The sequence below is a fragment of the Stylophora pistillata genome, chromosome 1 (genome assembly GCF_964205215.1).
Source record: "Stylophora pistillata chromosome 1, jaStyPist1.2, whole genome shotgun sequence".
Taxonomy (NCBI): domain Eukaryota; kingdom Metazoa; phylum Cnidaria; class Anthozoa; order Scleractinia; family Pocilloporidae; genus Stylophora; species Stylophora pistillata.
The window spans coordinates 10,193,135-10,216,804 of NC_142519.1; the positions used below are offsets into that span (position 1 = coordinate 10,193,135).

General features: G+C 39.0%; 3 protein-coding genes across 3 annotated transcripts; 2 read left to right on the forward strand and 1 right to left on the reverse strand.

Moving 5' to 3' along the window:
- The first annotated feature begins 1,280 nt into the window (after positions 1-1,280).
- LOC111322012 (uncharacterized) lies at positions 1,281-12,628 on the forward strand. Its single transcript, XM_022925046.2, has 13 exons — positions 1,281-1,445; positions 2,706-2,804; positions 3,317-3,505; positions 3,985-4,098; positions 4,181-4,423; positions 5,545-5,802; positions 6,684-6,977; positions 7,428-7,688; positions 8,341-8,496; positions 8,606-8,814; positions 9,164-9,319; positions 10,393-10,790; positions 11,881-12,628. Exons 2-13 carry the CDS (start codon positions 2,738-2,740, stop codon positions 12,293-12,295), a joined length of 2,760 nt encoding a protein of 919 aa, XP_022780781.1. The 5' UTR covers positions 1,281-1,445; positions 2,706-2,737; the 3' UTR covers positions 12,296-12,628.
- Positions 12,629-13,092: 464 nt separating this feature from the next.
- On the reverse strand, positions 13,093-18,839 carry LOC111321992 (zinc finger protein AEBP2). Its single transcript, XM_022925020.2, has 5 exons — positions 18,170-18,839; positions 17,553-18,004; positions 16,079-16,200; positions 15,035-15,105; positions 13,093-14,302 (listed from the first exon to the last, which is right to left on the reverse strand). The coding sequence occupies exons 1-5, from the start codon at positions 18,460-18,462 to the stop codon at positions 14,155-14,157; spliced, it is 1,086 nt and encodes a 361-aa protein (XP_022780755.1). The 5' UTR covers positions 18,463-18,839; the 3' UTR covers positions 13,093-14,154.
- Positions 18,840-18,905: 66 nt separating this feature from the next.
- LOC111321993 (zinc finger CCCH domain-containing protein 10) lies at positions 18,906-22,871 on the forward strand. The gene is made up of 2 exons (XM_022925021.2): positions 18,906-19,060; positions 19,739-22,871. Exon 2 carries the CDS (start codon positions 19,950-19,952, stop codon positions 20,832-20,834), a length of 885 nt encoding a protein of 294 aa, XP_022780756.1. The 5' UTR covers positions 18,906-19,060; positions 19,739-19,949; the 3' UTR covers positions 20,835-22,871.
- Positions 22,872-23,670: the final 799 nt, after the last annotated feature.

Below are 23,670 nucleotides of genomic sequence, written 5' to 3' on the forward strand. Positions count from 1 at the left end.
AAAAAAGCCATTATAGCTTGCGTTATTGTTAACTGTTTGTTATTCAAGAAACACCTTAACTGGCCAACCAACATTCCTAATGAGCACACTGGCTTCAATAGTGTCAATTGCAGATAGAGAAGCTGCTTGCCTAAGAAAATGATTGGCAGCCGGTTTGTTAGTCGACACTTACTTTAGAGCAACAAAAAAGAAGCATAATTTTGTTTAGATCAATACTATTTTTAAGGACGCTAGTCAAGTTGGTAGGCTGCAGTGCTCAATTTTGTTTTCGCTAAATATTAAAAACGAACTGGTCATAATTTGTACCTTATTTCTACAGTTGCTCTCATAATAATTCTACTTTTTTACAATTTTTCAATATTTTTTTTTGTAATTTTCAGTAAATCAATGTTCAACATACAAACTGTCCTCAAAGGAAATTTGGATCTTTCTCTCGTACTCTTGACTAATGTTTGAACTCTATCCCTAACCCAATTTTTTTTCAGTTTTTTGCTTTTATTTTTGTCCCCTCGTTGATGGGACTATTTTTCCATGTCTGAACAAGTCAATGAAGTCTCTATAGCTCCTATGATTCAAGTTTGTACCTCAAACTTTGAGACTTCGCAAACACATTTGCATTGTGTCTTGTGTCTTCGCCACAACCGAAATATAACCCAACACTTTTTTGTTTGAGTACAAGAGAAGCTCAACGCCTTTAATTGATATCTTCTTCTATCTAAATCTATGGGAGGCGCGATGGCTCGGGTGGTCTGGGTTCGAGCCCTGGCCGGGGACATTGTGTTGTGTTCTTGGACGAGACACTTTATTCTCTCAGTGCCCTTCCTCACCCAGCTGCAGGTGTATAAATGGATACCAGCGAATTCAATGCTGGGGGTAGCCCTGCGATGGACTAGCATTCCATCCAAGGTGGAGTAGAAATAATCCTAGTCGCACTTCATGCTACGGAAACGGCGGGATTTAAACACTTGCCCGATGGGCCACTTGTCTCGTAAAAAGGCCTTATCTATATCTAAATCTCTGATCTAAAAGCATTTCATATCTCCCTATAAAATAGGCCTTCCCTGCGCATGCCCAATGAATCAATATACTATTATATGTTTCCTTTAAGCAGATGTAATTATGACAAACTAAACATAGCACAAGCCTTCAGTTTTATTCAACACTTTGTATAGGAAAATTCGCACGCATTGAACACATTTCAATTTTTCTTTAAGATGTTCCTGGCGTGTGTTGAATGAAATGAACCTGTCTTGCATGTGTTGTTTTGTTCGTTAAACTATCAACACCGACACCCGTCTTTCTGTAAAGGGATTAATACGTGCAATCCAAAACTATGACGTCATGCCTTCAGAGAGCCCTTGTTTGAGGTCAAAGATGGCGATTCTAGAGCCAACATGACTGACTTAAAAGAATATATTACGAGCGCATTGATGTATTCTTAAAAGGTGAGATGAACTTATGTTGTCTTGTTTCCTTCAAGCGAGTAAACAGCTTGGTATTTTTACAGGGGTACAACTACCCTTGCTGGGAAGGTCATTTTTGTGAAGTTCTGATTTTTATCCTCTGACTTATTGATATCAATTTTCGTTAGTGCCTTAACTTTGGATAGATACCCATCTTGTCGTTTCTTTACCTACATTTCCTTGATAAACATTAATAGCTCTATTCAATTCTTAAGCTTTATTTCTTACCGTACGTAACTTTAGGGCACCCGACGTGATTTCCTGTGGTTATATTGTTTATTGAGAACTCAACCTGCACTTTTTACATACATGCAAGTTCGTTCCTTTTACTCCGCACAAGATGTCCTTAATGCTTTACAAAAAAATACTAATCTTTCACTATTTGAGTGTTCTTATGGAATCGATTGGAACGCCGTTAGCTTATAAGGAAACATAGTTACGATTTTTACAAGAATTACATCCTCTTCACCTTTCTTCCCCTTCAACACAAACTTTGCCTTATCCTCACGCGAGAATCCCTGTTCGACTCGTTCTACTATAATTTTTCTCCAAGACCGACATATTTGTGAGAAATTACAAAATTTTAGGACTATCATATAATGCGCCAACAACCAACCCAATTAAGAAACTGCGCGCCATAACCAATACACATTGTTCCCAAATATGGAGTTCTAAAGGCCTAAATAGTACGTACTCCCCTTACCGAAATTGGCGGAAAAGGGGGGAGGGTAAAGTTGTGACTGAACTACATGATAACAAACAGAGCCTTTACTCTAACGAAACAAAAAGTGGGTAAAGGTCTGAAAGATGATAGAGGTACTTCTAGATAAGCGATTGGTTTTGTAAAAGCCGATTAAACTAGCCTCCGAGGCAGGGTTTTTTCAAGGTTTCTCCAAAATGATGGGTAAGTTAATCGAATAACAGACATTTAAGTTCCTTAGCCGCCTACGACCCACTTTGTAGAACCACAGCAAAAAAAAATCACTTATTAGTCCCAGTCAGCTAGACTGCATTAACGCACCGGTTTGCGCATTACCGGTGAATCTCTCAGAGTTGCAGTTAGGATATCTCAAAGATAGCCATCACGCGTCCGCAACGTTTCTAATATGTCTTAACCTAGTACTCTCTTGAATGTTCTTAAAAAAAAACCAACTAATTCAATTTTATTTACAGTTATGGTGTTTTTTTCTCTATCGTTCTCTTTCACTTTCTCTCCCTTTCTCTCATTTCTACTTCATTAAGGTGGAGGGATCTAAAGAAGGCACTCTCCAGCCATGCACTTGAGAGGTGTCTGTCTCTTGTTATTGGCAGGTGTCATTGTCACATGGGCTGGACTGACACGTGAGTTACTTCTTGTATTAATCTTGGTCAGTTGTAAGGCTTGCGCATATGGCAGTAAATGCTGAATGGGTCCCACACACACACACACACACACCAACAAAAAACATTCCTCAAAAGTAAAAAAAAAAGGGTCAAGAGATTTCTTAATTCGTACGGAATGATATTGATCTTGAAAGTGTTGGCCACAAACCAAATAATTCTTGCCGTGTTTGAAAAAGAAAATTTATAGCCCCGCTAACTAGTTTATAGTACAGCAGTTATCCTTGGTATAGTTCACCGCCAACTCGACTTGGTCGGTCAAACTGAATGCTGAATGCAATTTTTTTTTGTACGTAAAAGAGGAAATACAACTTTAAAAAGGCACGTCTGACCTGGTTGTTTATGATACAAAAAAAGTTTCGGCAATAGACCATGAATCCGGCGATCTTGTGAGATTAGCTTCAGCCGAAGGCTACAGGCGTTACTCTCTTTTCCTTGCTCCTAGAATTCTTATTTATATTCCTGTCTTCCAGAGGATTATAATCAGGTATACTACCTTGGTTTTGATCGGTTCAATGGAGAACGCCTGTACGATGATTCATCGCACAACAACAACGCAACTCTCAAGAAAGTCCAATTGGATAAAGCAGCAGGTAGCTGTGGCAAGTGTGCCAAGATACACTCTGGGGGACAGATTATCATAGACGGATCAAAGTTCGTCGGTGAGTTATAATTTGAAATACATGGTTATGAGATCAGTTATCATGTACATTTTAAACAAAATAAACATGGGTATTTCCTTAGCTTCCTTTCATGATTTCTTTCTTCACGCAAGAGCACACTATCATAACAGAGTCATGAAATTGTTGGGTGGGGGTTGGGACTGAAGTGTAGCATACTGTGGGTTGCAAGTCATTCAAGGTAAAGTTGCCTTACGTACTCCTATCCGCTTCCGGCTACTTTCCGGCAGTGTGGGCCACTCGCCTCATGTGACTGACCGACCAACCGGCTGGCAGGCTGGCTGGTTGACTGACTGTTTGACTGGTAAGAAGACAGATGGAGGAATGGAAAAGTGAACACACCTTGCTCGCTCACGAAAATAGCCGAGTCTTATGACAGCTTCCAATATTCGAGAGTCATTTGCATACGCATCCACATGACATGTCACCAAATTATTAAAGATTGTTGCTCCCCAATACAGGAATTCCTTACATTGAAGTTACTATTGCGATGATGGTACAATTAAAGGACGCATCTGGGACAATAGATCTTTTTGAGACTGTTGGAGGACCTCCCAGATCTAATCATGAGGAACGTAAGTAACTCTCTGCTTGTAAATCTAAAATGCCAAAAATTGGGGACGTTATATATAACTAACTTAATTGTTATTAATTCAGCCCAATATGATCTACAAGCTGAAAACGCCAGGGTACGTTGGTTTCACCGGAATGAAAATGGTTCCACGGTGTTCAGTATTATTACAGACGGTCCTGTGTTATCCGGTGGAAAATGGTACCATTTAGCCGCAATGTATGACGGTCTTCGGGGCATAGCTAAGATTTATATAGATGGTCAACTTAGAAAACAGGAAACCGCTGACCCCGGTGTATTCCTGTCTCGAGACTGGTCTAAATATGCAGGTAAGTGGAAGTTAAGTGGCCCAATGATTTTACACTTATTGTAAAGAACTGAGTCAAATTCATGATTTCGCACGCGAGATGAAGCACGCAAGGTAGGTCTTTGCGATTCTCACGAGGACGTTGAGTACGCTAGACAAATTTCACTCTTGACTAACAAAGTCACACTTTAGGCCCTCTGGGTTCTAAGTATCCCGAACAGCGTTCACTTCATATCCGGGAGACTTGATGTGTTTGTGTACAACATTGTATGGGGGACACGGCATGGAAGGTTAAAAATTCAATGTAAAATTTTGTTTGTTGGAAAATTTTTGATTTCATTTCAGCGTTTATATTCTGGTTATATGATAGGTTTCTAATAAACAGGGAAAAGGACTTAAACACGCATGTTCAGTACAATTATTTTGTGTCTATAACTTGTAAAACAGTTCATTATGCAATTTAATTTGGTAATATCAAATAAGTTGAAATTAGATACAATGAAAAATATATGAAGTTCATACATTTTGAACTGCGGTATTAGATACATGTGGTGAACGATCCTCGCAGTAGATAGCGCTATTTAAGCAATAGCGAAAATCAGACCTGAAAAAAATCAGGCCTGTACGGGATTCGAACCACTGACCTCTGCGATACTAGTGCAGCGCTCTAACCAATTGAGCTAACAAGCCAACTGGGAGCAGGCCGTTAAGTTGATTCGTAATAAACCCGTGAAAGTGATAAATCAGGTCAGGTCAATCAGTGATAAGGTCAGTGGTTCCAATCCCGTACAGGCCTGACTTTTTTCAGGTCTGATTTTCGCTATTGCTTAAATAGCGCTATCTACTGCGAGGATCGTTCACCATATGTAAGTTGAAATTGTAAATTTGCCACCGTAAAGAGTTAAAAAGCTGACGTTTCGAGCGTTAGCCCTTCGTTATTCGCTCTGAAGAAGGGCTAACGCTCGAAACGTCAGCTTTTTAACTATTTACGGTGGCCAATTTACAATTTCAACTTAGTTGATATTACTATGCCAAATTACCTTGTTACCCCCACCGACGCAGCACCACAGTTTCTTTAGAAACTTACCACCTTTATTCATTACACAACTTGCTTAACTATTTTTTACCTGTTCTCATATACAGGGATCGGCTCTTATGGCGGAAAAGGTCGCTTGGAGGGCTATGTGGACGAGTTTTACATATACAACAGGACTCTGGCAGAACCTGAGCTAAAAACGCTTATTAAAAAGTGCCAAGGGCCGCAAAGCACCATGGTGTTACATCTGAGCTTTGACAGGAAAACCGGTGATACGTTTCTGGATGACTCTGGGCTTATGAACCACGCAAAGGTTGGCGGGCCGCCCTTGCAACCAGGCCAACCGAAACCTGCTCCTCCTCCACGTAAGTGCAATTAATCAATGCTTAGTTACAACTATAAATGAGATTCAAAGAAGCGATGGTAATATCGGTTTTTTTCTTACGGACTTTTCAGAAGTTAGTGGAATATTAAATTCCAATTTTATTTTAAAACACTCTTTTCTAGTTTACAATGATGCCAAGGCTTTGTGGAAAAAGATAAACATGTTTCTTAATGGTAGGGAAATATAATTTCCCGTGGCTATCTTATTTTCTATCAAGGTAAAAATGAAATTTGTAAGGAAAAAAAAATACATTTAGCCACCTAAAACAAGCGAATCACTGTTGTGATTGGTAAATTATTTGAAAAAGGTAACGCTTCCTCCTTGGATAACATGATTTTAGTAACGCCCTTCCGAAGATGAACGCTCTTATGATAGGCTTACCAGGAAATCAGGATTGATCTGTGCGCCTTCTGAACTGTCGTCTTCGATCAACGCATGGCTCATTATCAAGACAAGTATGGCGGACACACAAATCCCTCAATCTCCTCGCTCCAAGGAGGGGTCAGCGGAGAAAATCATCGAGGGAACTCAGACGGACGACCCATCACGTTGTTCCTTCTTTTCAGCGAACAAATAACTCATCAGTGAAACAACGCGGAGCAACCCATTTCAATTTATTAAATATTCAAGTTAACACCTTCGGGTTAAGACTAGTTTTAAAGAGTACTAATATGGTTTTGAATGCAATTATCACATGCATTACTATAACTAGATTTTTTTATTTCTTTTAAATTATTTCTTACATTATAATTAAATCATTAAAAGCCTAAAAAAAGAATTTTATCAGTATTATTATAACTACGGAGACAGTCAAAATTTGTTATTCACTTTCTATCTGTTCGAAACTTTTGTTTTCATTAGCTGCAAAAGGAAGCTGTGGTAATGGAGCACAACTAAATGCGGGACAAGCAGATATAAAACTAGACGGGAAAACGTTCCGGAACAAACCAATTGACAGTGTAACTATAGCGATGTGGTTTAACGCCACTTCGGTTAAGGGGAAACATTATTTGTTCGACACGATTGGTGGACATTCAGCGCACAAACACGACCAGTATCTTCTGATGATCGAGAACGGAGCCATTAGTTGGAGTCACAACGACCAAAATGATAAACAACTGTTCAAAGTTGTCACTGATCCTATCGTAACTGAGAGTAAGTGTATGGTTTTGTTTCTTTGATTTTCATCTTGCTGTTTCATCTCAGTTTTTGGGTGTTTGTTTTTATTCGTTGATATTACTCGATTTTTTTGCAGCGTTTATCAGTAAAGTGTAAACCTATTTTCTGGCGCTCGCAAAGGAAATTCAATTTTGACAAAATTTGAAAAGCAAGCGCGCTAAAATCTGCAAATGAATACGATAGTTGCACGATGCAAAAAGTGGTGGGTGGAAAAATTGTTTGATGGCAACTCAAGCAACATTTTTAAGCACTTCTAGCTTTTAAGAGATAGTACCCAGTCTCTTGCTTCTTTATTTTGCATCTCGACTCCTACCAACTTCTATTCATTACACCAGATCACCTCACCACAACCTCACAAATTACACAAAGACCTAAATAGCTTTTTCGATATTCCGATCTTTTTTTTATTATTCTTATCCAACTCAGAACAATGGGTGCATATCGCAGTAACATACAATGAGAAAAGTAGCCAGGCTAAGGTATTTGTTAATGGTAACCTCAACAAGCAAGGGCCTGCATCTGGGAGATTGTCTGAAGACTGGGACAGCTATGCAGCATTTGGTAAACATGAAGGAACTGTCACAGATGTTGATACACTGGACGAAATATACATGTACAACAGAGAGTTGACTCCATTCGAAGTAAAAACACTCTATGATAACTGCAATTTTGGATCAGCCAAAACACGTGAGTCGCTCATTTACAAAAGCTATAGTTATATCTTTTCAAAAGATTTTACATCGTCTTTTTCTTCTACGTCAATCTTTAGCCGATACAGATAACAATAACTCTGCGATTCTTTGATACCAACCATTTAAGATTCATAAAACCACTCCCCTTCAGGTAAGGGCTAATGAGTTTTGTTTGAAAGGAAGAACGAAAATAAAAGCAAAGTATTTTTATACAAGTGTTTCGTAACTCGTGTCTCGCATGTCTTGACGATCAGTCATAATTTATCACCTGAGGGGGGAGGGGAGGGGAGGGGTGCGAAGGATATTGAAGAGGATCACATGGTTTTAGGGGGGAACGGAGGGGGATCAATCTTCGCCACCAGAGCATAAAGAGGGGGACTATAGAAAGTTCAGTGCCAGTTCACTGCCCATGAAGGAGGGAACATAGCAATACTTTTAGAGCCCTATGGGGGATTAGGTAAATGTTATGTGACTCATCCAAAATCCTCCAAACACCACCACCACCTCCCCCTCCCTCCTCCCAGGCATTAGATAAGTAATGACCGGTCCCCTAAGAGAAACTCGAAAACGGTCGAAGCCCTTGTTCATTTTTTGTTATTATTCAGGATTTTCATTACTTTAATACTAGGTCAAATTTTCTCTTTCAGCGAGCACTGGTCAAGTATTCTACTTTGGATTTGATCGTGTGTCAGGCAGTAACGTGTTTGATGACTCCGGTAGCCTGAATGACGGTGAATTGACTAGCCTCGCTACTGTGACAAAGACTAGTGGAACTTGTGGGAATGGACTAAAACTAACTGGAGGTATGTCTATGTCGGCGTTTAAGTTGCAATGTGTTGCTATGAATGAAATGAAAAGACTACAAATAAAAGATGACATTAGTAAATCAATTCACCCATCTTCTCGGCATAGGCAATATTTTGATTGACGGACAGCGAATAGTTAGGAAACCGCTGTTTGGTGTGACCATAGCGCTTTGGCTCAAGCTGGATACCAACCGCGGTCAACAGTCTGTCTTCAGCACTTACAATCCCGATAATCCGTGGAACACACGACAGTATTATTCACTCATGATCAATGACGGAAGAGTCAGATGGTTTCACCGCAATGAAAAATCTCAGGTAAGCTTTATTCAAAACATAGGTCTGCTTGGCGTGCACGTAGGAAGTGTAACCTAACAATTGGCCAAACTTTTGTACGTGGTCTATCGAGCAGGCTTTTTACTTGTCGGCTTTTTTTTTTCTTTCAGAATTCACTTTCGTCGAATTTAGTTTTCTGCAGCCTGTCACAAGTACGCTTATACGAATCGCTACTTAACTTCCTTCAGTCAGCCGCAAAAAAAAAAAAAAAAAAAAAAAAAAAAAATTGGGGAACTTACCTAATATGCCTCTGTCATGGACCGAAGAACATTTGCTACAGAGAGAGTATGAAAGATGAAATTTCCGTCACTTTCTTTCTTTATTTTTTCAGACTGTGTTCAGCGCCGAGACAGGCTCACCAGTTGTACCAGCTGGAACATGGACCCATATCTGTTGCACCTACACCGCAACGGGCGGGAAGTCTGAGATATATGTGAATGGGGTGCTGAAAAAACAGGAACTTACTGGCTCTGGAATTCTTTCACAGGTAACTGATCCTTTTTTAATGCAAGAGACAAAGATCAGTAAAATATTCTAATAAACACTGACACCGCAATGGATTTATTTTTCTGCAAAATAAATTCCAAGGATATGATTGATCAATATTGGATCTCTCCGTCGACTTAGTATGACAGAAAGCTAAAGTTGATCTTAAATTGTTTAAGAGTGGGAGCAGTTTTCAAGGGAGTCTTGACCTTTTCTGTGATTGGGTGTTAAGATCATGTCCCTTCCGTTTCTCTGGTCCTTTGTGCCAACTGGTCTTCTGTGGCTACTGGTCCTCTGTGGCTACTGGTCCTCTGTGCCTACTGGTCCTCTGTGACTACTGGTCCTCTGTGCCTACTGGTCCCCTGTGCCTACTGGTCCTCTGTGCATACTGGTCCTCTGTGGCTACTGGTCCTCTGTGCCTACTGGTCCCCTGTGCCTACTGGTCCTCTGTGCATACTGGTCCTCTGTGGCTACTGGTCCTCTGTGCCTACTGGTCCCCTGTGCCTACTGGTCTTCTGTGGCTACTGGTCCTCTGTGGCTACTGGTCCTCTGTGCCTACTGGTCCTCTGTGACTACTGGTCCTCTGTGCCTACTGGTCCTCTGTGCATACTGGTCCTCTGTGCCTACTGGTCCTCTGCGCTTAGTGTTTCTCTGGTCTTACGTGCCCACTGTTCTTCTGGTCCTCTGTAACCACTGTTTCTCTGGCTCTATGTGTCCACTGTTCCTCTGGTCTTCTGTGCCAACTTTGGCACCTCTGCCAATACTTAAAACTTTTATACGTTATAACGATTAATTATTTCTGATTCCAGTGTATGTAAGATTGCTCAACACTCTACTTAGACAGACAGTGGAGGACTAATAGACCACTTTCATAAATGGCTGGTGGATTAGTATTCTTTTGTTTGAATTTAAATTAGCCCTTCTGGCCTAGCTCGAGATAATGTATTCTTTTGAATTTTTTACTGGAGAACGAGGCCGGAAGGACTAATTTAAATTTAAACAAAAGAATACTAAACTGGCAGCCATTTATGAAAGTGGCCCGTGATTGTATTTGTCTTTTCTTGTGTTGTCCAGGACTGGAGTGGAAAGAATAGCATCGGAAAAGAGTACGAAAAAGGTTCTGACGGCAATTGGATAGAGAAGAACAATCTGTACGGCATCATCGACGAGTTCTACTTATTTGAGCGTGACTTGAAACCAAATGAAATAACACTTCTTGCTCAGACTTGCAATTACCACAGAATAGTGCTACATTATGGGTTCGAGTTGTTCGCTGGTAAAACAGTGTATGACCAGTCTGGGCTTGCAAACAATGGCATGGCTATTAATGGTACAGCTGTCTCAAACAATGGAACGTGCGGGAAGGCTGTTAATATGACCATGGGACAGATTAAAATACCGGGTGATACTTTCAGGGAAAAACCCCAAAAAGCAATAACCATATCAGTGTGGATCAGCTTACAAACAAACAGGTTTGATATAAGTAACTTGGAGCAGTTTTTATCTTCAGGGATGTCGCAAGGAAAACGCAATAAATAGAGGGGGAAGATGGGGGTGGGTGAGGGGTGAGGCCGCTACTCTTCGACTGAGAGGTATAACAGAGGTATAAGTTAACTTCTTTTCATAATTTTTAATACTTTCAAATTGGCCTTATACCTAAGATTTTCGCCTTCTGCTTTCTCTCTTTTTGGGTGGAGGCGGGATAACTTTTCCCCAAAAGTATGAGTTACTACTGAAAAGAATTTCAAGGTAATAAGCCATTTTCCATGTAATAATATTCTTTATTACACGACTCGGGCAGTCAGAGGGCCAATAACTAAAATCAACCAATCAAAATGCTCTATTGTCGGTCCAATATTCTCTAAGTATTGGACCGGGCACTCTCTCGAATGGTCCCGAATGATACTGCACTTGTGTCCCTTTGAACTTCAGTCGTATAATAAATCTCTTATTAACCAAGCTTGCTCGGGACCGTACTGGAAGAATATCGGCCCTCGGTCTTTTTTGTACGGACCTCACTGCGCTCGGTCCGTACTGTCAAGACCTTGGGCAGATATTCTCCCAGTACGGCCCTCGCGCTTGGTTAATAAGATATATAAAATGGCTCGGAGGTTAGGGGGAATAAAACAAAAGAAATCAGTTATCCATTCTTAACCTCGATGTGATTTTATTTTGTTTTATTCCCCCATGCCTCGGAGCCAAGTTTAAATTCTACTTTATCGAAAATGGCCCATTTACTTTCCCTTTCTGTAACTTCAATCACGGAGGGTCTTAGTGGAGATAACTGTTAGCCTTAAAACAGCCAAAACAGTTAGCCTTTAGGGGTAAAATTGACAGTTTTAAACGTTAGTCGCAAAACAAAGTTGGCTGTAAAAATTTTTCCTTTCTTCAATGTGTTATTTTGGGTTAACCGTAGAATGGCCAAACTTTTAACAGTTAGCCGTAAAAGCCATCACCCCATTGTGACCCTTATCACAAAGCTATCCTTATTACACACTTGACCCTTGCAATGATTTTAAAAACAGCGATTTTTAGTGTAAATTATTTTGGAATTTTACATAGGAAAGAGCACGAAATATTTGATACAATTGGAAGCCATTCCGATCACAAGCATGACCAATACCACTTCGCAGTGCAGGATGGGAAGGTTGTTTGGTATCATCACCAAGAAAACGACAAAGAAGTGTTCAATGTCGTCACCCTTCCCTGCATTCCTGCTCGCAACTGGACACACGTGGCAGTGACGTATGACTCCACAGCCATGCTGGCGAAAGTTTATGTAAACGGAGTTATGGTGAAACAAAAATCTGCGAGCGGTGATCTTTCTCAAGATTGGGGCCATTTTGCCGGTATCGGAAGACATTTTTATACAGGGACTTATTTATCTGGATTAGTAGATGAATTTATCATTTATAATTACGCTCTTAGTGACGTGGAAATAAAGTATCTTGCACAGGGGCGTTGCTCTAAAAAATAAGAGCTCCGTACAAATACATACGTATTTAGGATTTTTTAAAGCCTAAAACTAATCAAGGTAGTTTCTTTATTTAGACAGTTTCTTTGAAATACGCTTTTTATATTCTTTGAGCTATTTTGGTAAATGTCACTCTTAAGTGTGTTATTTAGGAGTTAGTCAAATCAAAACGAAGTTAGTTGCGAGTTAAAAAAGTGATGTGTATTTGATGATAATTTGACATTCAGGGACATTGTTAAAAAGTTGAGCTTACGGAGTAAAGAATCACTTGTGAAATCTCGGATGCATGGCTTAATGTAAACAAACAAGAAAATAAAATAACTCAAGTATCTATCATTTTTGACAATTTTTTGCTACTACGTCGTTTTGATTGACTTTTGTTACCTTAGCCATTCACTGAACGGAGTGAACGAAGAAAGGCCCTTTGAGGCGTTCCTTCTCAGATCCTCGCGGTCGTACATCGAACTTCCTTCGAGTGTGATGAAATTTAACTCTTTCCTCTAACACCATGGTCTTTACAACGTTAGTTATATGAACTTGGCGATGCTTAATTTAATCGGAATAACCAGTTCGACATGTGAATTAACTTAACGGTGGTACTGGAAGAGGCGTCGGTTGCCATGGGGAGGGAGGGGAGGAAGGGGAGGGGAGGGGAGGGGAGAATTGTGGTTGCTCCTTACGATATACTGAAATAGGTATGCTCTCTCCTCTCAGTTGGAGGGTGAATCATTTTAAAATGATCGAACAACTTTGCATCAAATGCCAGCTAGGGATGGATCAATAGCATATTTATTCCCAAGCAAGGTATGTACAGTATAGCTTTATTCATAAACTCTTTCTTGTGTGAACAAAATATATTGCAGCAAATAAATAGAAATAGATATTGAACTCACTTCAGTACTGCAGTTATCGACGCCGCAGTGCTGCCTGTACAATAAACTAGGAGCTATGCTAATTCATTATGATTAAAAATCTTTTGAGGCAGCCTGGCGTAAACACAAGGGGAGATAACGAAATACTGGCGCCTGTCCACACTTCAATATTCCCTTTGTATAAATATTTACATGCCTTTCATTCTACAAGTTTCATTACGGAAGCTGATGGAGTAATCTCCCATCCAAGAATGTTAACCGGAAGTGCCCTTTTACAAAGAATGTGGATCTACACGCTTCACAAAGCAACCAAAGAATAACTTAGTTCCGGGAGGGAGAAAACGACTACGTATCTTAAACTACCATTTAAGAGAAATTACCCCTTTAACGCCATAATCAATGACATCTAAGCAGAAATTTTACAGCTACTCATTCAAAGATTTGATAATGGGGGAGGAAGGTTCATCTCATTAAAGCAACTTGTTCCAAAAAAAAAAAAAAGAAAATGCAAGACGAGTTAGGGACAAAGACAAATGACGGTCATATCAAACAATAAAAGAAACCTAGCTTTGTAATGAAAAATAATCCGCAAAAGAGGTTTATAAATACACGAGCAGAAAAACTTTGACCGCAAAGAGAGGAGATGGGGATTTTACAATTTTAAGAGCCTTTATCGACAAGACTGTGTTCACAATGGCTACCCAGAACACAGATACGTGTCAGAACTTCGGAGGCCTAAAGGGAACTGACAGTAAACACATGTAACCAGCCTCATCTTGGGAAAAACGCGACTGAAAAATTCATGACTGGTTTTAGTCTTGCATTATGACTGGTGGAAAGAGTGCTTGCGAGTTTCCTAAAGCAATCCATGAGAGTGGGAAAGCAATGAAAACCCGGGCTAGCTTTGATAGTCAAGGGGAATTTGCACAGGCGTATCATTACTTTAAGAGCATGTGTTGCGGTTAGATCTTTGTAAACAAACGGTAAATATCATTTTCGGTGGTGTTTTCTGTGTGACAATTGTCTGTAGAACGAGGGATCCAAATCAGCGGCCACGTCGTTTGGGAGCTGGGAGATGTGTACAGTTCGTGTCCTGTGCTTTTGAACCTCATTCAAAGGAACCCATTCATCTGGTAGTCTGTTAATAAAAGATTTAAAAACATTTTCTTCTTGGAGTCGCAAAGTTTAACGTTAAAGGGCCTCTCTGACGCGCTCTTATACTGTTTAATTACTTGCTTTTTTTTTCTCAATTTTCCAAATATAAATTGAGCAATTATCTTCTTTTCCTTTCAGTTTCAGCCATATTTTTTAGGGTCCAAAATATTAGATTGAGTCATTTCAGATTTCGGCCTTGTTACCCCAGAAAAAAACTTTCATTGTAAATCATTAAACCATACAAAAAGTGTATATATCACACGCTGAGGAAACAAAACAAGGATATGTAGCTTGAAAGAGATCAATCCAGCTGTTTTCCCTAAAATGTCCTAGCAACTTCATGCTTTTAGTGTATGTGACACAGATTTAAAAACAACTCAATGCTTAAAAAAGAAGAAAAAAAAGATGCTTTTATAAGAGGAGGCACTCCTCACAACTTTTACAACATAATATCTACGAAAAAAATTACTGGATACTTTCCACAGAAATTCAATTGAGAAGTAGTTTTTATTTTTAAGTTCAAGTGCCTCTGCTAAATTATGAGAGATTACTTGTTAAATACCTTGCTTACATTATCACCTGGCTTGAATCTGAAAATGGTTCAACTATGTGATGCTTAATATCAACAGTTAATCATAAGAATTGTAAGGGCAATCAATTTCAATTAAATGAAGAACATATTATCACTATTACCACCACTAACTACTTAACTTACATATCTTCTGGCAGCCATCTCAGAAGTACATCTTCCTCTCCGGACTTCTCTTCTGTTCTCCTCCCAAGAACCTGTGGTATATTGTAAAGTTAACACAAATAATAGTTTATTTCCCCTCATGTTACTAGCTCTCCAATGTAAAGGTAAAATTAAACTTTCCTTTTTCTCTCTCTTTCCAGGCTCTGACAATTTGGCATTACACAGCAATTTACCAGAAGGCCACTAAATAATTGGAAAACTACAACTACTTATCCACTGTTCTAAACAAAATCCTGTAATGTATGTTCTTCTGCACACAAATTACTCCAAGAGTATCCATGAATCCAACATACTTTGTAAACAAAACTTTTGTCCAAAGAGGTTAGACATACCAGATCCTTCTCATCCCCCTTTTCAAGAGCGGTCTCTACAGCTTTCTAAAGTCTAAAGGAATTGCTGAAGTAACATTGCAATCCAGAAGTAAGTCAAATGTATTCCAGTTATTTATTTGTCATAGATCACTTGATTCATTCAAGTGATTCCTGATTCATTCATTTTTAAGCTTAAGAATGCAGTTGAAAAGTACACATGATAAGAAAACCTTAAAAATTCATAACAAAAAAGGTATATATTTCTCTGCTGTTTATCCTAAATCCTTAAAGAACAAAATGACCTCTGCCAACGGCTATGAGCAGAAAAGACAAAGGTTCATTTTAGCACAGCCCCCAAACTTTGCAACTATTTTGAAAGCTTTCCCTGACAGTTTCTAGCTACTGATGATCATTTCATGCTTTTTTTTGGCAAACACAAGCCCTGAAGATAAAGTTTCTGCTAAAGGAAACAAGAAAGATACCAAAGTAAGGACAACTACATCTGAAAGCCTCTCCCACTGCTGTTGTTTATGTTGAGGTTTAACTTTACCCTGGATTCCAGTTTGTTTTCCTTTACTTCAATCTTTTCATCCTTCAATATCATAAATTACCTTTTCCCAACACAACATCAAAACTTGAAGCAAAAGCATTTCTTTGTCTCCATCTGCTTCCAGGACAAGGATGAAATACTAACCTTACTCTGAAAGACAATGCTTGCACCATCAATGCCAAGTCTGTAGCATGACACAGGCATCACGTGTGGCAACTTGTCTTTTATACTGCTTACTGCATGCTGGTCAATGAAATCCTCCTTAACTGTTAAAGTTACAAAATGATCAAGAGCTAAGTTTTATTTGACATGTGTCAAATCTAATTTGCACTTTAATCACCTAATTTGACCTCTATAAAATAACACACAGTTTACTCCACTAAATAAAACTTCAATTGCTCCCTGCAGAAGTTACATTCTTTAAAATTTCCTAAAACCTTTGATACATTTTTGTTCAATGTGTTTAGCCAAACAAAATACACTTTATCAATTATGATTCAATCTACCAAAGTTTTCCCAATGTAATCAGTATACAATGGTTTTGCAAATGGAAGGTCATTCCAGCTGAATGCTCAACTGATTGAAATGCTGCAAAATTAAGAAGCAGTCAATCTAATTTCATAATACATCTGTTACCTACTGGGGTTGAGTCTAAGAGAATGATGGGCCTTAGAGTTCATTCAACAGAGACCTTTGAAATAATTTAAATGTTTGTTTGAACCTGAGAACAGGTGTTTCTATAAGTTATATGTTCGGCAGCTTACATATCGCTGCCATTTATATAAAAAATTTAAAGAGATCAACTAAATGATGATGCTCTCTTGAGAAACCTACATACAGTTGCGCTTTCCTTTTAAAAGCAATTTCAAAATGTCGTATTTCTGACACTTTATCTTAGTTTATTTAAGAAATGGTTAGCGTGCAGCGTGCAACCATCGAGTTATGGATGCACGTGGGAGGTTTCTAAGCACGAAAGAAGCGTAAGAGTCGCATGAGATGATAGCCGAGTGCGACTCTAGCTTCTTTTGTGCTTAGCAAACCTCCCAAGTGCATCCATAACTCGATGGTTGCACACTGCATGCTAACCATTTCTTTTATAACACTGACACTTTCAAACATCTTTCGTTTCATGTACAAATATTTCATTGTTCAACCAGCTGATTAAGCTCCTGCTCGCTCAAGTTCGCAAATCCCAAACTCTAAGCTGGAGACCCGACAAAAACCATGAGCTCGAAATTTGGCAGCTCACAAGAATTATCTTCCTTATCTCCAGAAAAATCACAAAATTTGTCCATATTTCGCGAGCAAAATACCTACAAAAAACAGGAATTATGTTGTGTGTAGTGGCAACATCGACAAAAAAGTTGCCATGAAAAAGAAAAAGCAAAACAAACTGACGTCAGCGTGCAACCCATGGGCAAATGGATCAAGTGTATGAGCCAATCAGAGTGCACACTTTTGTAAAGCCATGTTATAAAAATGATATATCTTTAAAATCCCCGATAAAACTTGCGTGGCCAGTTTCAAATGACAGAGAGATATAAGATGGAGACGGTTTTCTTTATGTCAAGGGTTAAAACTCTCCTCTAGAGAAGATTACTTAAGAAATCAAACTAACCTTGAGGTGGTGGTTTTTCCTGCCGAAGGATCTTCACTTTTTTCTTCTTCTTTTTCATTACTTTCTTGGGCGAGGAATCATTATCTGACTTTTGTCTTTTTGTCGGCTTAGCGTCGTTAAAATGCGACGGCACATGTCTGGCGAGACCCTCTCTCGAAGAAAATGTCATAGAGCATCCACTTATCATACACTTAAAAGGCTTTGCACCAGTATGAACGTTTACATGCTTCGCAAGCCACGTGTGTGATAAACTCGGTTTGTCAAACACTTTACAGCCTTCCCACAAACAGACGAAGACGTCTTGATGTTTAGACATAGGCTCAACATGAGCAGTCTTGACGTGTTCTGATAATTCAAAAGCGTTTTTTAAAATAACATGACAAGAAATCCACTTGCATTCTACGCCACATTCATCCTTATTTACAGAAGATTTAGATCCTTCTCTCTTTGTCCTATCAATAAGAGTAAAAAATGGAAACCATGTTAGCAACGGTCCGGCATTCTGGTCAATTGCCGTGCGTGAGAGCTAAAATAGCGTGACGGCTATGCGATGGGTTTTAACTGGTACTCTGATTCCACAAATGCTGAAAACAAAATCAGTAGATTTCCATACTTACTCCTTCAAGTCTACTCCTGCAGATGGTCCTTTTAAATTGTCTAATCCTTTAATTTTGGGACGTATCAAAGTAGTGGTAGTTTCGTTAGATACGCTTGTCTCTGACGAAATGAACGCAGGAGAACCTTGGCGATTAGGGGATTGTCTTGAATTGTTTACTAAACAGCTCTCGCTCCCTATTATCTCAAACTCTGGTGTACTACAGAAGCTATTTGGCGTTCCATCTCTGGGTGATGCAAGGTCAATCGTAGTCTGACAACTTGGCAACTCCAATCTTTCTTCGACGTCCGCCATGTTTTGCTGTGGGAATCACGTGGAATTAAAAGTGTTTTGTATAATAGCAACCAATCAGAGGGCTCAACGGTAATTGAAGACAAGAAAGCAAAAACAGCAAGGGATTCTTAACTGAACTAATTTCACAGAGTTCTAGTTTGGTTCTTTCTCTGAGTCTTATTGTGATCATTTGAATTCTTTATAACTTGGAAGTTGAAACAAGTCCCTGTGACTTAAACCACCTCTGGTCTCTGGTGAACTCTCAGACAGCAAGTGAGAAATCACTGTCAGAATTTTGAAAAACATGCTTTATTTGCTAAATCTAGTGGAAAGAGAAAGATTATACGAGTTAAAAATGATAAAATTGCTACTAAATAATCGGAATGAAAAGCGAAAATAAAATGAGAAATAGCGCGCTTATTTCCATATTAGGACATGTGAAGCAGCCGCGCCTGGTCTGGACACGTGTCGGCGTCGATTGTACTACATGGGCCGCCATCTTGGCTAACTGGGCGAAGCTTTGTTGTATTTGATATATCGAACAACTTCAGCTAAAACTCGCTCTTAACGTTGAAGGCAAGGATTGCTAAGCTAAAGGCGCCATAGGATACCAGGCAAAGTATGCGCTATTTCACTGTTAGGTCATGTTTTACACCTTTCTCGAAAGGATTTACTCTATGCAGTCGCGTCGCTTTTAGAATGCACAAACTGGCAAGCACGCGGTCGTCTTGAAATGAAAAGTGCTGCATTACGTTGTCTTAACGTCAATTTTGTTTAAAAAATGTCTGCTATGTCTTCTAAATTATAGAACAGAGGTTTTTTTTGCATATTTTTTGGAAGGCAATCGTCAATGTGTCTTCAAAATTTTCTTGAAGGATATAATTTGTTTGCTTTTTTTGTTATGTTGAAAGCTCGCTCGACGGTTTGCTGCTTTTTCCTGTTGATACTTTGTATTTCGCTGAAGACTAGTATAAATTGGTCACCTAAAGCCGTTCCGATCTAGAGGTGACGAAACGAAGAGGCTTAGGCGTCCTTATAACGTTTTAAGAACGAGGCTATCTTTCATACTTAAAAGCTGACTTTTGGAAAAACTCACGAATCGTAAATAAACATCTACTATGCACTTAAGATGTCACTGAATCTAGTATTTCTAATTTTTCAATGTGATCGATTTTTTTTGCATGCTAAGGACTCTTTTCCCCCAACCAAATTTTGGTTATCTATATTAATTGCCCTAGCACAACTTGAAATATTGACTTTGCCTAACCAAATGCATTTTTGCGCTTCCGTCATGCAGCATTCCAGTACGCCAGATTTGCGTGGCGCAGGCAGCAGTGAGTTGTACGCAGAAACCTTGCAACAGGTTAGCAGACACCGTCTTGGCAGCATTTGCAGCATTAGCCTGCGATTCCATTTAATCTGGTGAGCGCACTTTGACTGTAAGCATTGAATTTGAGAGATAGCAAAGCGCTATTTTGTATATCACAGTCAAACCTATTTTAAAAGGAATGTCTCAAGAATCAGAAAACAAAAATGATACCAACAATAACACCACTGGAAGGAGTGAGGAAGGTGGAGGAAACATCTGTCGTGATTATCAGCGTGGTGTGTGCTCCCGTGGATCAAAGTGTAAATTCAATCACCCAGATGGTATGGGAACAGAGGTTACAAACAGCCCAATGATTTGCAGAGACTTTCAAAATGGAAAATGCAGCCGTTCGACCTGCAAATATTTACACCTTTCTAACAATGAAGAGAAGATATTTCTTCGCACTGGTCAAATACCCCCTAGGCGTGATGGTCCCTTCCCATATAGAGCAAGAGGAGAACCAACCCGTGCAGGACCAAGTGATCCTGTTTGCAAAGATTTCCTGAACAACAAGTGCACAAGAGGACAAGGTTGTCGTTATCGCCATGTCTTTGAAGAGGAAGGAGAATTCATGAGCCATGGTTATGATGGTCATCCCAGTAAACGTCGCCGTGATTCTTACGAAGGACACAGCTACTACTACCTCGTGGATGAAAATGAATCCCTTCGTCGTAGATTATCTGATCTCCAAAGGCAGGTGGCTGACCTGAAGGCCACAAATGAGGTTCTTTTGGAACAAAATGCAAAGTATCGCAATCAGATAGGGGAGCGCAGTAGCTACAATGGTAGTGGAGGTAGCAGTGGCTCAAGGCCAGGTGAATATTCATCAAGCTACAGTTCAAGCCAGTCCTACAGCACTTCTTATCCTCCAAGGGAGACCTACTCTTCAAAGGATGCATACAGCAGTTATGCCCCTCCAAAAGATCCATACTCCACAACCAGTCAAAGTGGTTCATCTTATAGCGGATCAGGAAATTATACTTCAAACTCTGCTTATGGTGCTGGTTATACTAAGTTTGATTAGAGGGGTTATTGCTGAATTTTTTTTTTAATGATTTTCTTGGAACTTGATATGCCTTTAGTCATAAGCAGAGTCGATTTTATATCAGATTGGAAGTTCACTTATTAGTTTGTCTGATGTTTTATGTTTGACAATTTAGATCATTTTAGTCTTACTGCTTGAGAGAGCACATGCATCTAGACATTGTCATACAGTCATAAGAACTGGAGTGGATCTAGATTTGTTTGGACAGTTTTTATTATAGCCCAGCATTCTAAGATTTTTGTTATGATACTTAGCACTCACTTTTTTTATACACAAACATTGTAGTTGTCTGAATTGACAAATCAGGTCCATTCTTTTTGTTAGAATTATCATCAGCAACTATTAATCATTGGACTGTGAAGTTTATCATACCAGTAGTTCACCCTGTGTAAATTGATGACACATAAGAGACAAAAGTTAGTAGTAGTCTCCGAGCCACAAATAAAGTTGCATGAAAAGTCTGTTTAAAAAAATTTCAGACAATAGTCCTTTTTACAGTTGTGTGCTTGGTTGCCAAGCCTTTGAACAGGAGTGAGGCTAGAGATGACCTTGTTATGATACAAACCTTGCTGCCTTTCAAATGTAAATCACTTTGTTATCATGCTAACTAGATACAGGGCTCTATCACAACAAGGTCATCTTTAGCCTCACTCTGAATCAAAGGCTTGGCAACTAAGTACACAACTGTAAAATGGCCTATTTGGAAAGTGAGAGATTAAAAAAGTATTTGTGTTTAAATGATTGATCCTTTCTTATTAAACCTTTGAGGTCCAATAGATGTCAAGTTCGCAAGATGAACTATTAACAGTTAAATCTAAAGTGGAGTTGTGTGTAAAACATATTGATTCATGGATGATATTGAACGGCTTGAAGCTCGACCAAGATAAAACCGAATTGTTACTCATCAGTTTCAGGTCTTGTCAATCTCCTGTACTCAATTTTTTTGAAGTTGGTGACAAAAAGATTAGCCCAGCTCAATCTACAAGAAATTTAGGAGTGTTTTTCAATCAACATCTAACAATGGATGAGCAAGTTAAAAAAGTTTGTCAAGCGTCATACTATCACCTAAGGAACATAAGTGAGATATGAAAATATCTCGGTCCGGAAACTGCTGAAATTGTGATTCATGCTTGCATTACATCTAAATTGGATAATTGCAATTCCCTTCTCTATGGACTACCTGACTATATGATTAACAAGCTACAGTCTATACAGAACGCTGCTGCGTGAGTTATTACTTTGACAAAGAAATGGGAACATATTACACCTGCATTAAAGAAACTTCATTGGCTACCTGTTAAGTATCACATCTTCAAAATACTTCTACTTGTCTAGAAAGGTCTACATGACTTAGCTCCAACTTACATTGCTGAACTGTTGCATCAAAGGAATTAAGGCTCTTGTGTACTGTGTTCCTCATCACGAATGCTCCTGATGGTTCCAAGAACATTTCGAAAGAACTATGGTGACCGTGCCTTCTCCATTGCTGGTCCCAAGCTTTGGAATGATTTACCATATTCCCTGACAACTTCTGAATTTGTCGCAATTTTCAAGAAGAACCTTAAAACATACTTGTTCAAAGACGCTTTTTAATTTACGATTTTTTATAATTTAATTGCAATGTTTATTAGTCTATAATTTTGTAAAGCACGATGGAGAACTAGTCAAGCTTAGCACTATATAAATGCTTTTTTATTTATTTTTTTTTTAGATGTTAAATTTCAAATTTGACATTCTAATGCAAATATGATGCGAAAACATGAGTTTTTTAAATAGGATGTGAGTCATTAACATGTAATAATAATAATAACTTTATTTATCCTGGTAGAAAGAAAAACCGGTCAGTCGGTCAACAAAAGGTTCATAGACTGGTATTAATCGGTGACCAGCAATAATAAGAAGATATAAGAACACTAACATGAAAAAAAAAAACAACAGCAGTTTACAATAATGACAAAAACTTTAACAAAGAACTAATCATTGATCTTGCAAATGAATAAATGAATTCCTTATTTATATTGCACCCTTTCTATACAATATTCAAAGGTGCAGTACCCCCCCATCAATTTGATAGACACTACACAAAGATAGACCACAACACTGGGCACTACGTGCCCTACTCTTTTCGAACAGTGTGTGGGTTCTTTAACATCCCACAAATTTTTTATCACATACAAGGGCTTGTGAGACGGGACCTCCATTTATCGTCCCTATCCGAGAAGACTAGGAAGTCTAACCATTTGCAGATATTATTACAAAGGCAGCACTTTCTTCTCTGTTATTTAAAGACCCTGAGTGTTGGTCCGGCCGGATTTGGACTCATGACCTCCCACACAACAGTCCGACGCTCTACCAATTGAGCTAACCGGGAGGCGGTTAGTGAAATATGTTGGTGAAATACGATTGGCCTTATCCTTAATCATTAAGTAGGTAAAAGTTCTGACCTTAAACTGTGCCATTGCATGATTTCAGGTCATGTATCTCTCTTGGCAATTTGTTCCAGGCACTCGCAGCTGGGAACTTAAAAGAACTCTGACCACATTTGGTCTTGAACATGTGGTAGATCTAATAATGTCGAGTCTCTAAGGGATCAACCATGTCTTTGAGATCGTAATGTCACCCTATAATTTCCATACATTATCTAACAAACAGGTAACGAGAATACTCAAACTGATCATGTAGAAGTCATTATCTGGATCTAGCGCCAAACTCTTGTAACTAATTTACAAGGGTGAATGTAGCAGCCAAGTGGCTAGTAACAACTTATAAGTTCCAACAATTTCAGTTTGTTTGCTAGCCAGACTGGCTGGTGTAA